The 13,686-nt window shown below is 37.5% G+C and overlaps 1 protein-coding gene across 3 annotated transcripts in view; it reads right to left on the reverse strand.

Moving 5' to 3' along the window:
* Positions 1–1,796: 1,796 nt before the first annotated feature.
* Positions 1,797–13,686, reverse strand: part of DNAH5 (dynein axonemal heavy chain 5) — a 189,312-nt gene continuing 177,422 nt past the window's right edge. For all 3 annotated transcript variants that reach the window (XM_070747103.1, XM_070747104.1, XM_070747106.1), the window contains 3 exons: positions 12,570–12,722; positions 11,234–11,465; positions 1,797–3,666 (listed from right to left, as the gene is read on the reverse strand). In XM_070747103.1, coding sequence (XP_070603204.1) covers positions 3,515–3,666; positions 11,234–11,465; positions 12,570–12,722 — 537 coding nt within the window. In that variant the 3' untranslated portion in view covers positions 1,797–3,514. The remainder of the gene's footprint in view (positions 3,667–11,233; positions 11,466–12,569; positions 12,723–13,686) is intronic.

Consider the following 13,686-nt stretch of genomic DNA (forward strand, 5'->3'; position numbering starts at 1 on the left):
CTAAAATTAAAAGGTACAAGAGACAATGAATATGTCTGGAAGATAAGCTATAATGATTAATCTGGAAGAACATTGACAAAGGTGGTAGACCCAGGCAACAAAAATAGAAAGCATGGAGACAGCATTAGAATAACAGTAGGTATACCTAGAAGAATACAATACAATATTATAATATAATATAATATAATTAACATAATATATAATATAGTATAGTATAATATAGTATAATATAATATAATATAATATAACATAATATAATATAATATGAATGTTTATATAAAGTTGGTGAAAAAAATAAAAAAATCTTCTTTAGAAAACATACTTTTAGCATCTTAGCATTCATACATTTTAGGACCATAATTGCTAAATGGCACTTAAACATTATTCACTCACCTGAATCTTAATCTGAGCCACTTGATAATCCAAATATTCTATTGCAAGAAATACAGTAGGTTGATTCTATTGTTACATTTTAACCTGTTTCCCATTGTGTGGTGTAAAAGTTCTATTAAAGTGACAGAATCTAAACCCCAATAGAAATAGGAAAGTATGGGAGAGCATGCATAAAGAAAAAGAGTTTCTTCTCAAAATGAAACATATGTTTTAACACAAAGGCCATGTTATGTTAATCTGAGTTGAGATAAAGTGGAGATTTTGAATCATGGGCAAATGTGTTTTCAGAAGGAATGAACATTCAATCTCCACAGGAAGGAACTCTTATTTAAACAAACTGAATATTAATGCATTAGATTGCAGGCATTGTCAAATATTTTATGAGCATTACTAAATTATTTAGTATCAACTACTGAATTATTACCTAATTGCGAAATATTTGATCCAAATGTCTGTTGCAGAGAGTGCTTTTGATAAATGTGGAAGTTCAAACGGCTATAGTATCTCACTTCATGTGCTTTTTAATGGCTGCTCTTTAATTCTGGAGGTTAAGTGATCACCAAGATTTTACTTACTTGAAAGAGATGTGCAAAATATTCCAAGCTTGAAACAATTCAGGCTTAAACTAACTGACTGAGCTTGGAAGCTCAAAACAGAACTTGGCCATTTTGAGTGGTATTTTAACTGGTCCAGATGCTGCAGTTAATTAGTATTATAGCTTGTGACTAGATTGAATAAATTTGGGCGCATCATTTCATTGGCAATTCTTGTGCAAATGGACTCAAAGTTTTATAAGACTTTGGAAACACAACTGTCCCCAGATTCTGAACACAAATAAGGAGGCCATTTTGACTCCTGCCAACAAGAATGGAGAATTTCTTATCAGGAAAGTCTCCCTCCCTGGATTCTCAAGATAGAAAATAAATTATTTCTCTTTTTTCTGAAATGAATAATCTCTCTCAAAATCCTAATAACAAATGAAAAAATATCTTTGGTTTTTTGTTCAGATGTGAGAAAGGTCCCTTCTAATAGATTCTAAATTTTTGGCTAAGTGATTTCCTACTTACTCCAGATGGTTAGTCAGCAAATATTGCCTTTCTCACAGTTTGAACTTCCAATATTCTATGTTTCTTCCAACAGGCCATAGAACACTTAAGCCATTTTGAATTTTCTCTCATAAGATCTCAGGCAACACAAAATGTTTTGCTGAAATACTTGTAGCAGGACTCTTTTTTTCCCCAGCTTCAAATTAAAACACATGTTCCATTTTACCCTTATTCCTCGGGGAATTAAATTACTGTTGATAATATCTGGTCATTCTTAAATTCTTGAAATTAATTTGGAGGGAGGGATTTCCATGGGATAAAACTAACCACAAATCATGGAAAACGTGGCAAACTAAATTAAACAAAAATATGGTTTATTTTAGACAAATGAATCAAGGTGATAAAACTGAGGAAAAGATGCAAAAAGGAAAGAAAGACGCTAATAAAGCAAATGCACTATGCAAATTATCTTCCTGTTTGAATGCAAGGTTTGTATTTATATATTGCATAAGAAAAGGAATAGTTTCTATAGATAGCTTTAAAAAGTTAATTTCCTCTTAATCGTTCAATACTATGAAGGAAGCGATATAAAAATGTAGAAATCATGAGTTCACTTTGTATCGTTCTGTTTTCATTTTGTATTATTTTCTTTACATTTAAAGCTGGGTGATTTTAATAAGGTTACAATTGATACTCAAAGCATCAAAAAGTTGAGGCCAACAAAATCATGTCAGACCTGCACGATGTTGATATGTAGTTAGGGTTTGGGATTAAATTATAAAATGGATTAGAGGTACTCAGGGAAGGATGAGGGAGGAAAAGGAAGGAGAAAGTAAGGGGAAGGAGGGAAGGAGGAAAGAGGGAGAAAGAAGGTGGAAGGAAGAGAGGGAGATTTATTTATTTGTTTTATTTTTATTTATTTATTTTGTCCAATACACAATGAGGGTTTTAGTGGGTATATATCTATATACACATAGTAAAATACATGATGACGGTTATAGAGGAGATACTCATAGTAAAATATATCTAAGAAATAATAGAAAAGAAGATATAGTAATAGAACATATCAATGAAAGAATAGAAGAAGAGATATAGGAATAGAAGAAAGGTATAGGAGATATAAGAGAGCAATAGGACAGGGGACGGAAGGCACTCTAGTGCACTTGTACTCGCCCCTTACTGACCTCTTAGGAATCTGGATAGGTCAACCGTAGATAATCTAAGGGTAAAATGTTGGGGGTTTGGGGATGAAACTATGGAGTCCAGTAATGAGTTCCACGCTTCGACAACTCGGTTACTGAAGTCATATTTTTTACAGTCAAGTTTGGAGCGGTTAATATTAAGTTTAAATCTGTTGTGTGCTCTTGTGTTGTTGTGGTTGAAGCTGCAGTAGTCGCTGACAGGCAGGACGTTGCAGCATATGATCTTGTGGGCAATACTTAGATCTTGTTTAAGGCGTCTTAGTTCTAAACTTTCTAGGCCCAGGATTGAAAGTCTAGTCTCGTAAGGTATTCTATTTCGAGTGGAGGAGTGAAGGGCTCTTCTGGTGAAGTATCTTTGGACATTTTCAAGGGTGTTAATATCTGAGATGCGATATGGGTTCCAAACAGATGAGCTGTATTCGAGGATGGGTCTGGCAGTTTAAATATAGAGCAGTTTAAATATAGAGGGAAAACAGAAATGTGCAAATTTAGGGTATTTATTTATGGCATTTTGGACAGAAGTATATAATTATGTTTGTTTTGATATTATGGTATATCTATGGATGTTTATGTAAAGATGATGAAAAGTAAATAATTCTTTAAAATTTGGAGGGAAGGAAAACTTTTAGAAATTATCAAATATTGGTATAGTTGGAAGTCATAAAATGCCAGTTATACAGTAATTCAATTACCATGATTGTTAAAATCATATTAAAATTACATAAAAATCACAATTATGTATACATACACATACAAATTAACCTATGCGACCCAGCTAGATTCTTATTATGCCTACATAAAAGTTATAACAAAAGGCTATTCTAAAAAAAAACTAGTAGGAAATTAAGCCAGCATGCAGGTATTCTCTAAGCATTACTTGACATCACATAATAAAGCAACGCCTCGTAATATCCAATGTTCAGGTGGTTGGGTAGTCCGTAGGTCCACTGCAGCAATGTAATTCAGATCTGTCCGAAGTGGTTTTTTGTAGATTGGACATGAGTACAGGCGCGGATCTTTCGAGGCTAACAAGAGGCAAACAAGAAAAAAATCATTTTTATAAGGTTATGAAGGACCTCAAATAAAATTTCAATCAATATAACTTAAGTTGAAATGTTAAACAAGAGTTTAATAAGGGTCCATGGTGGTGCAGTGGTTGTAGTATTATAGAGTAACTCTGCTGACTCCCAACTGCTAGCAGTTAGTTAGTTAGTTAGTTAGTTAGTTAGTTAGTTAGTTAGTTAGTTAGTTAGTTAGTTAGTTTGTTTGTTTGTTTGTTTGTTTGTTTTGTAAAGTCCGTATTGGTGGTATACAAAGATATAACAATATTTGTATACATGATACCAGTAAGAGAGAAACATTAGGACAGGGGAAGGAAGGCATGCTAGTACACTTATGCACGCCCCTTAGTTCAGCAAGCAGTTCCGATTCTCACAAGCTCAAACTTTATTCAGCCTTCCATCTTTCCGAGCTTGGTAAAACGAGGATCCAGATTGTTGGGGAAAATATGCTGACTTTGCAAGATGGCTAAACGGGGGCTCAGTGGTGGGTTGCTGGCAGTTCAGACCAGTTCTTTAGAACAGGTAGCGGGAATTTACCAACCCTCACCGAACCGGCAGCAACGCGGCAGTTCATGCTCCCAAACTGGGCCTCTGGTTGCTACAGCTTGCAAAAAAACCCCTCTGTGCATGTGCAAACCCTTCCATCACTATGCAATACGGAAGGTTAGTGGAACCCACTCTAGCAAGGGCTGTAAAGCACTTGAAGGAATATAAAGTCTCAGTGCTATTGCTAAGTTATGAAATCTTAGTTCAGCCAAGGATAGGTTGTGAAAACCACTTATGAAAAGACATTTGGGAAGAAAAAAGAAAGGGAAATTTTTGATCAATTGACAATACAGAATAAGGTGGGGAGAGCTTTCTGGAAGACTTGAAATGGAATATTGTATATAAGGAATCTTAATAAGCATTTTTACTGTGCCAAAAGTATAACATATAGCATTTTTGCATGTTACAAGCAAGTGAAAGGACATAGCAATGACAAAATGCTTTCCAACGTGCCAGTGGTGAAATCCAGCAGGTTCTGACAGGTTCTGGAAAACCAATAGCAGAAATGTTGAGTAGTTCAGAGAAACGGCAAATACCACCTCTGGCTAACCACAGAGTGGGGTGGGAATGGAGATTTTGCAATATCCTTCCCCCAGGAGTGGGGAGGGAATAGTAATTTTGCAGTATCCCTCCCCTGGAGTGTGGGGGAGATGGAGATTTTGCAGTATCCTTCCCCTGCCATGCCCACCAAGCTATGTCCACAGAACCAGTAGTAAAAAAATTGGATTTCACCACTGCAATATGCTGATGTCCTTAGTGAATAAGCAATAAAATATACATAAAAGTTTTTTAAAGTATTGCCTAACTAGATTTTAATCAAAAGATTTGTATGTTTGAGTGAATAAAAACCGTTTAAACCTCCATGTCACTCCCTCCATCACTTCAACAGTTTCACTTCACAAGGAAGAAAGCATCAGACAATAACCTTAACACTCCGGGGAGACAGACAGAGAAGCAGATGCTCCTCCAGGAAATTGTACATCAAAGCATATGGGAGTTTAAATATTAAAAGCAGCATGTTGAATTGAGTCCAGCATGTAATGCACAGGCATAATATGCTCTTCAAGTAGCTCAACTCTAGTCAACCTTTCAGGATAATTAAAATTTCTAGGCCATTTTAAAAAAGAAACATTTATACTGCGATACAGAAATTCAGTTGGGAGAGCACCAGAATGTATATATTGTCAGGATATCTTTGTCCAAGAAAGTTAATTATCAGTGCATCAGACCAAAGGCCCAGCCATACTGCAGTGATAATATAGAAACATAGAAGACTGACAGCAGAAAAAGACCTCATGGTCCATCTAGTCTGCCCTTATACTATTTCTTGTGCTTTATCTTAGGATGGATATATGTTTATCCCAGGCATGTTTAAATTCAGTTACTGTGGATTTACCAACCACGTCTGCTGGAAGTTTGTTCCAAGGATCTACTACTCTTTCAGTGAAATAATATTTTCTCACGTTGCTTTTGATCTTTCCCCCAACTAACTTCAGATTGTGTCCCCTTGTTCTTGTGTTCACTTTCCTATTAAAAACACTTCCCTCCTGAACCTTATTTAACCCCTTAACATATTTAAATGTTTCGATCATGTCCCCCCTTTTCCTTCTGTCCTCCAGACTATACAGATTGAGTTCATTAAGTCTTTCCTGATACATCTTATGCTTAAGACCTTCCACCATTCTTGTAGCCCATCTTTGGACCCGTTCAATTTTGTCAATATCTTTTTGTAGGTGAGGTCTCCAGAACTGAACACAGTATTCCAAATGTGGTCTCACCAGCACTCTATATAAGGGGATCACAATCTCCCTCTTCCTGCTTGTTATACCTCTAGCTATGCAGCCAAGCATCCTACTTGCTTTTCCTACTGCCCGACCACACTGCTCACCCATTTTGAGACTGTCAGAAATCACTACCCCTAAATCCTTCTCTTCTGAAGTTTTTGCTAACACAGAACTGCCAATGCAATACTCTTAATATGCTTCCAGCGATGGAAAAAAAAGAGTTCCAACGGGATGGGGGGGGATGCTATTTCCCAACCTATCTTTTATCACACCTCTAAGAGGACAATAAATATTGCTGTCTCCAAAGAAAGTTATATGTATTTCTTTCAGGACAGGAATTGGTTTTACTCTTCCAAGCCAGATAACTGACCTCCAGTGATTCCTTCTTAACACACCGGATTGTCAAGGCATGTGGTCTTCTGTCACAATAGCACAGGTGGGTCTCCGTCGGTTCAGAACAGATTTCCCGAACCAGTAGTGACCCATTGGTGATGTCACAATGGTGTCACAGATCCAATTCAGTCAGTGCCAGTCCATGAGTTCCGCGATCTTTTTTCAGATTTTTTTTGGGGGGAATATTTTTACTGTTTCGAGGTTTTTTCCTTTGCTGCTGCTTGAAAAAGGGCCTTCCTGCCCGCCCTCGGGTTTATACATACTGTTATTCCTTTGCCCGAAGCACAGCTGATCAGCTCCTCAGCTGTGTTTCAGGCTGATTATAGCTATTGAGCATTCGTGAAAGCAGAATTGCTTGAGAGGTTGTGTGAATGCACAAACCATCACGATGCAAATGGTGGCAAAGGTAAGTGGAACCCACTCCTGCACTATAGCTGGGAAAACACTACTTTCTGCCAAAACTCAATGAACTGATCTTTGGACCCAAATTGACAGAGTTGGAAGGGACCTTGCAGGTCATCTAGTCCAACCCCCTGCCCAAGCAGGAGACCCTACATCTGTCTCTACCTAGGATTGAACTCACAACCTCCTGATTATGAGGCAAGAACTCTACCTCTAGAGCTGGGTCTAGGAGATAGAAGCCACAGATAGAATCATTAAATAATTGACATGTGGTGTCTATGGAGAGTCTCAATTGTTCAGTTGTCCCAAGGGTGCTTTTCCAAAAGGCAATCAGACTTTCTTGGTATTTTCCTTGAAAACATTTCACTTCTCATCCAAGAAACGTCTGCAGTTCAGAAGTTGCCTTTTGGAAAAGCACCTCTGGAACAATTGACATACTGTGTCTATCCAGCTGGGGGAATAAGCTCCAAGTTGATAACAGATGTTGGAATCAGAATGCTCACTTGGGCCTGTAGTGGCAATGATGAAATACAAACCAACCAATGTTATTTGGAACAAATCTGGTTCCCTGAATCAAGAATGGACCCCACTCTCCCTATCAACGTTGCTGATAACCAAGTGTCATCAGCATAATCAGTGGCAATGAATACTGAAAGTTATAATCAGTATCTGAAGCGTCATGCATTACCCACCCCCAATTTAGAGAGAGGGCAGTTATGTTAAGACTAGAATATCATTGAACATGCCATAAGAACCAAGAAAACTGGAGGCAAGATGGGTGGCAACCAAATTTACTAAACAAATAAATAAATAAATAAAAACTTTTGCTTGACAGAGTTTCAGATTTCTCTCTCTCTCTCTCTCTCTTATCTTTTCTGTTAATGTTAATTTCACTTGGTAGAACAGACCAAGAAGCAACTTCACAGGAAGGCTAAGATTACTTTTATTAAGAGTGGTTTTAATAACAGAATTTTGCAAGTCTAATTGTGCCAGGAGTGGGCAGCAGGCAGGACGGGGTGGAACACAGTTCCACCGGCGGAAATGAAGCTGTGTGCCCAGCTCCCCTCCCATTCTCCTCCTCCTCCTCACAAAGGGGGCTGGGAGACCAGCACCGGCAGGCGTTGCAGGGGGGCCATTTGCTCCCCCCTTTTTTCTCAACAGCTGATCGGCACCCATTCACCTAACTACCCAGCCTAAGGCACGGGGTGACCCATGAAAGCGAGCACCGGAAACGCAAAGCAAATTGTCACCCCAGAGAGCGACACTAGTGAGGTTGTAAATCAAGGACTTAACAGTTCACTTGAATGATGATGATCGTTCAAGCCACTCCCACCTGGTCACATGGCCGGCAAGCCACTCCTACCCAGTCACATGACCATCAAGTCACACCCACAAAATAAGCTACACCCACAGTGTGGCAGTAAAATTTTGGCTGCCCATTACTGCGTACCACCACCACCCCTGCAAAAACCATATGAATGGGGGGGGGGGGGGTATTTGTTTGGGCCACTTCCGCATACTTTCTGCTTGCTTTGAACTTAACCTATGGGGTTTTTTCATCACTTTAGTAACAGATCTGGCCTATCCTGCAATAGTCATTTTTCTTACTCTCTACGATTACCTAATTTCAAGATGAGGTCCTTATCTGGATATTAGTGATATTTCAACCAATATTATTGGACATGCTATTCCTGCATTTTTACCTCAATTTTACAACAGAACCCATTTAGAGACTGTACACTCATCCCATAGAGATCCTTAGTATTAACACAAAAGCATTTCTCACAATTGACTTAAGTAGGAGCAAGACCGCGGCAGGTTTTCCTTAAAGTCTCTGACATGAATAGTCTTGTGGGAAGCAACACCTGTGCTCGTCTTAGTTCTTTCCTGGCACTGATCATCCATAGGATGGCAATTTTAAATGTCATCCTTAGAATCCAAGTAAAAAAGACCCCTTCATATTTGGGGCCATGCATGACATTCTCAACTGAGAATGACATTTATACAGGCCTACAATATTACTCCTTCATATATCTGCAAATCAGCTTGATAGGCACTGCATATAGGCAGTCCTCGACTAGCAACTAAATTGAGCCCAACATTTCTGATGTTAAGTGAAATGTTTGTTAAGTGAACTTTGCCCCATTTTATGACATTTCTTGCCATTGTTGTTAAGTGAATCACTGCAGTCAAGTTAGTGAATGAATCTAGCTTCCTCGCTGACTTTGCTTTGTAAGAAAGTTGCAAAAGGTCATTGCAGGATCTGGGGACATTGCAACCAACATAAATATGAATCAGTTGCCAAGCATCCAAATTTTGGTCACACGACTGTGAGGATGCTACAATGGTCATTAAATGTGAAAAACTGCCATAAGTCACTTTATGCGTGTCATTGTAACTTTGAATGGTAACTAAATGAACTGTTGTACTCTCTGCATAGCTATCCAGAAGAAGATGCTTTGCTTCTCATCCAAGAAGCTTGAAGAAGCTCTGAAGAAGCTTCTTGGTTGAGAAATGAAATGTCTTCAAAGAAAAAATCAGAAAGTCCAGTTGCCTCTTGAAGAAACATCTTTGGGACAACCTGGATGACTGAGAATCTCCATAGACATTTTCCTGTACAGCTATATCTTACCAAAAGGTAACCAAACAGATTTAACCAAGTAGCTTCACAAATTACTGAAAGAAAAAGGGAGGACTACAAAACTTTGGGTTTTATTGCAGTTGCGTTTATTTCTTATGGGATTTCGTTTCTTGAAAGAAAAAGCTGTCTATTTTCGGGCCAACATTCTGAACCAAATTTCAGAAAGCAGTCTGTCTCTCCAGCCCATGGTTGATTCTGACAGCTGTTTTCCCCCTTCACAGATCCCAGAGCTTCTTCCCTTCATTTTTGAAGTTGCACTTTCAGTCTTTTGACTTGTTTGCTCAAGCAGATCCAAACTCTATACATTCAGCTGTCAACAAGAGCACCTACATACCAAGTAACAATTGTAGCCTTGTTTAAAAAAATCCTCACAAGTGTAAAAAGCTGGGTTTAAGCTGTTTGATACTTTTAAAAACAACAACAATAATTTAAGTGGAAAGAAATCCTTTGCCACTGTGTTGATTTTTCCCAGATGAACAAATGTGTTTTTTATTCTCTTCACTCATAAGTTTCATTTGGTTTTACACAGCAGGTCTGATCTAGCTTAAATTGAAGTAGAAATTCATATTTTTTTACAGTCTTCTCTTTATTACTTCTGAGAATATAGTTAGGGAGGGGAGGAAGCAGCATTCTTCTTTTTTACATATTATTTAGCCACTTTTATTCTGCCTAGAATGTATCCATTGCAAACTCAATCCTAAACCTGGCAAATGGTAAAGTAGTTTCTATTGGTTTGTTTAAATATAGGCATTGTTTCTATTCAGAAAAGAAATAAAAATGTGGGATTCAGAAAGCTGAGTTCTATGTCTTGTGAAACTCTTTTTTCTCATTTTCCTTATTGTGCAAGTGCATTCTAAACCCAATCAACAACAATTCAAAGCACAAAGGGCACATAGATGTAGCAGAACCAGCTTAATTTAGAAGTTGGACCTGGTGAAGGTTTTTTTAACATGCTTTTTTCATAGAATAACTTAAGATCACATTGCAGAATCCAAGAACTGTGCCAAAAAACCTTGCTTCCTGTGTTTCCAAATGATGATCATGACTTAGCAGAGATCATTTCAAATTAAATTCACACCCTTTTTTGAACACAATTCATCATTCTCTAACACTTGTACTGTAGTGAATACACTTCATGTACTATTGAGTATACACATTCAGTAAGGAGTCTTTTAATATCTCTGCTCCCAAAAGAGCAACGAGGAATAAAGCTTTTCAGGACCCTATATAAAAAAATAGCAGTGTTTGCCTTCAGGGATTGACGAGCAAGCATTTTCATTTTATATCCAAACATTTTTTTTTCATGCCACAAAATGTGTAGAATCCATAGGCAATTTTAAACTGTGAAATACTCTCATTTAAGCAGTGAAATACTGCACCACAAATCGACAGAACATAAAACCCCTAAAAACGAACTCATACCTTCCTCAGAAATACCTAAAATGAATACAAATATAGTATTCAGAATTAAAGGAAATAAATAAACAATTCCACACCCTAGACATAAATACTCAACATCAGGTTGCTCGACAGTGATAGTCAACGACATGGTTGATGATTTATGCCTTTACTATTGAAACCTAATGTCTTATATGCTTTAAGCACATCTGTCTGTCCATTCTTCATTCTTTTTCCCTTTTTTTCTATGTATGTTTTGTTTGTTTTGACTGTTTTTATATGTAGAAAATTAATAAAGATTATTTTTTAAAAAAAATAAACTGTGAAATACTGTATTCATCAAAATCACATTCAATTTAATACTCACTGTTGTTTTCTGCATATATTCTTATCACAGGCATTGGTTCAAACAGCACTTTAGGTTTAGATTCAATAAGTTTCATGTTCCTTTTATCCCATCCAGCTCCTTCTAGATAGAGGCCATATACATAGACTCCTTCAGAAGGGGGAGTTGAGATGTCATCGTTCATCCACTTTGTGACCTCACTGCACAGAACTACACTGTCAAGTGCCCATCCTTTGTTTGCTCTTGTTATTTCCTGTTTCAAAGGAAAGGAACAGTTAGATCAGAATTTCTGCCACCAAAGAACCAATGTAAGAGGAAACGAACCAGCAGCGAGGTTAGTTAGAACCCTGGCTGTAAGGTATATTAAAGCACAGAAAGTCCAATATATGCTAGTTACCAAAAGTATCAAAAAGATGGGACTAATTTAGAAAGATATTTTAAAAAGGAGTCAAAAATTAATTCAAATTCAGAAGTCACAACTTTCTCTGAAAAACTACCAGTTAGAAGAGGTTTTAAAGTTTTGATTTCTAGAATATTTCCTTGTAATTTCTTTCACTCTCCTTGTGGCCACCTGTTAGCCAGTTAATGTCTACATCCTCTTGTTAGCAAATTCCCTTTTCCCTTCCTAGAAATAACAAATCAGCAGGTTCTCTGTTTCTTATTATTTTAATCTACCACAGAGGCAGCGAAAATACCATGCAAAGGAGACTTCTGAACAAAAGAAAGATTTACAACTTGGACAATATTTTTAGCAGTGGAGTCCTCCCTGCAGAATAGGAGTTAGGCCAGAGCCATGCACACAAAAACACACAGTTGAACAGAACAACTGGCTGACTGCTGGGAAGCACAGAATACCAAATTAGGGAAGCTCTCTTTCCCTAGCATGATAGGAGTCATTGGCAGCTGCCAGGAATCAGCTGGTTGCTGTGTTCCATTGTGAGCTATATAGACAGCTGGCGAGAGCTATGATAACCAGTTGCCCAAGTACAACAGGCAGTTTTATATATTTGATTTAGAAATGTCGGCTTGTCAAAATCACGGGTAGTAATAAATTCTGAAATTTAAGATTTACAGTGGAATATTTTCCCTAACAATTGTTCTAGGACTTCCAAAACTTTCTCAAGCCTAGTACAATATTTGCAGGGTAGGAGACTGGAACATCCTATGCCTTATCACAATCATGAAAATGAAACAAAAATAATTAAAGAAAAGTGAGGTCTAATTATACCAGCTCTAGTTTCTCCGAGAAGACAAAGGCAATTCCATTTCCTGAAAATAGATGATATCTCCACATGTATTCATTTCAGATAAAAAGCAAAACAAATGTATAGAATTGTAGAGCAATCAGATATTTTACCTGTCTCATTGCAGTTAAAAAGCCCTGGGGATTGAAGAATCCTGTCATCCAAAAGCAATTGGGTCGTTTCTCAAAAATCCATGAATGAAATTGTCGGTTTCTTTCAAGAAGTTCAGTAAACCAAAAACCAAGTGTGCTGGAAGCCCAAGATGCCTAGAAACAGAGAAATAATATGGTGCAAGAAACTAGGATGTACAATGCTTCAAAACCTGGGGGTTGAAGAAGTAAAAGTATCTGGGTTGTATACTGCATTTGTTTTGGAAGATTCATATGATGGACTACTCCTCTACGTTAAGGACAAGATGTCAAAGAAAAAGAGTAACCAGAATCATCCTCCTTGTATGAAGGAACATTCAATCAAGTTAGCTTCTAGTCCTTTCCCACCCAAATCTGTAGTAGTACATGGCAAGTGGATCAAGCTACTGTTATAAAACATTACCGTTTTAACCCAAGGTTAAAATGTGGATTCAAAGGCTGGCCTGACAGGATGCAGATAATTATGCTGCTCATGAGTAAATGGCTTTTTTTAAAAAAAAAAAGAGAAATCCCAGTAGACTGTGCAGTACAGTTAATCCTCAACTTACAACAGTTCATTTAGTGACTGTTCAAAGTTACTACAACACTGAAAAAGGGACTTATGATCGTTTCTCACACTTACGACCTTTGCAGCAGCCCCAAATCTGATCCAAATTCAGACACTTGGAAACTGATTCATATTTATGATGGTTGCAGCATCCCAGGATCAGGTAATCAGGTAATTGCAACCTTCTCACAAGCAAAGTCAATGGGGAAGTCAGATTCATTTAGCAACTGCGTTACTAACTTAACAACTGCAGTGATTCACTTAACAGCTGCAGCAAGACAGGTCGTAAAATGGGGCAAAATATATTTAACAAATGACTCACTTAGTAACAGAAATTTGGGGCTCTATTGTGGTCATAAATCGAGGACTACCTGTATTAAATTGATAAGACAGAAATGGCATGGAGAAATTACTACATGAAACATTCTTCCTTTGCATATGGGCTAGAAACTTCCCACTGGAATGGCATGTAATACAAACAGAACTTTCAACAACAACAACAACAACAACAACAACAATAATAATTTATTAGAT

The sequence above is a fragment of the Erythrolamprus reginae genome, chromosome 3, assembly GCF_031021105.1.
Source record: "Erythrolamprus reginae isolate rEryReg1 chromosome 3, rEryReg1.hap1, whole genome shotgun sequence".
Lineage (NCBI taxonomy): Eukaryota > Metazoa > Chordata > Lepidosauria > Squamata > Dipsadidae > Erythrolamprus > Erythrolamprus reginae.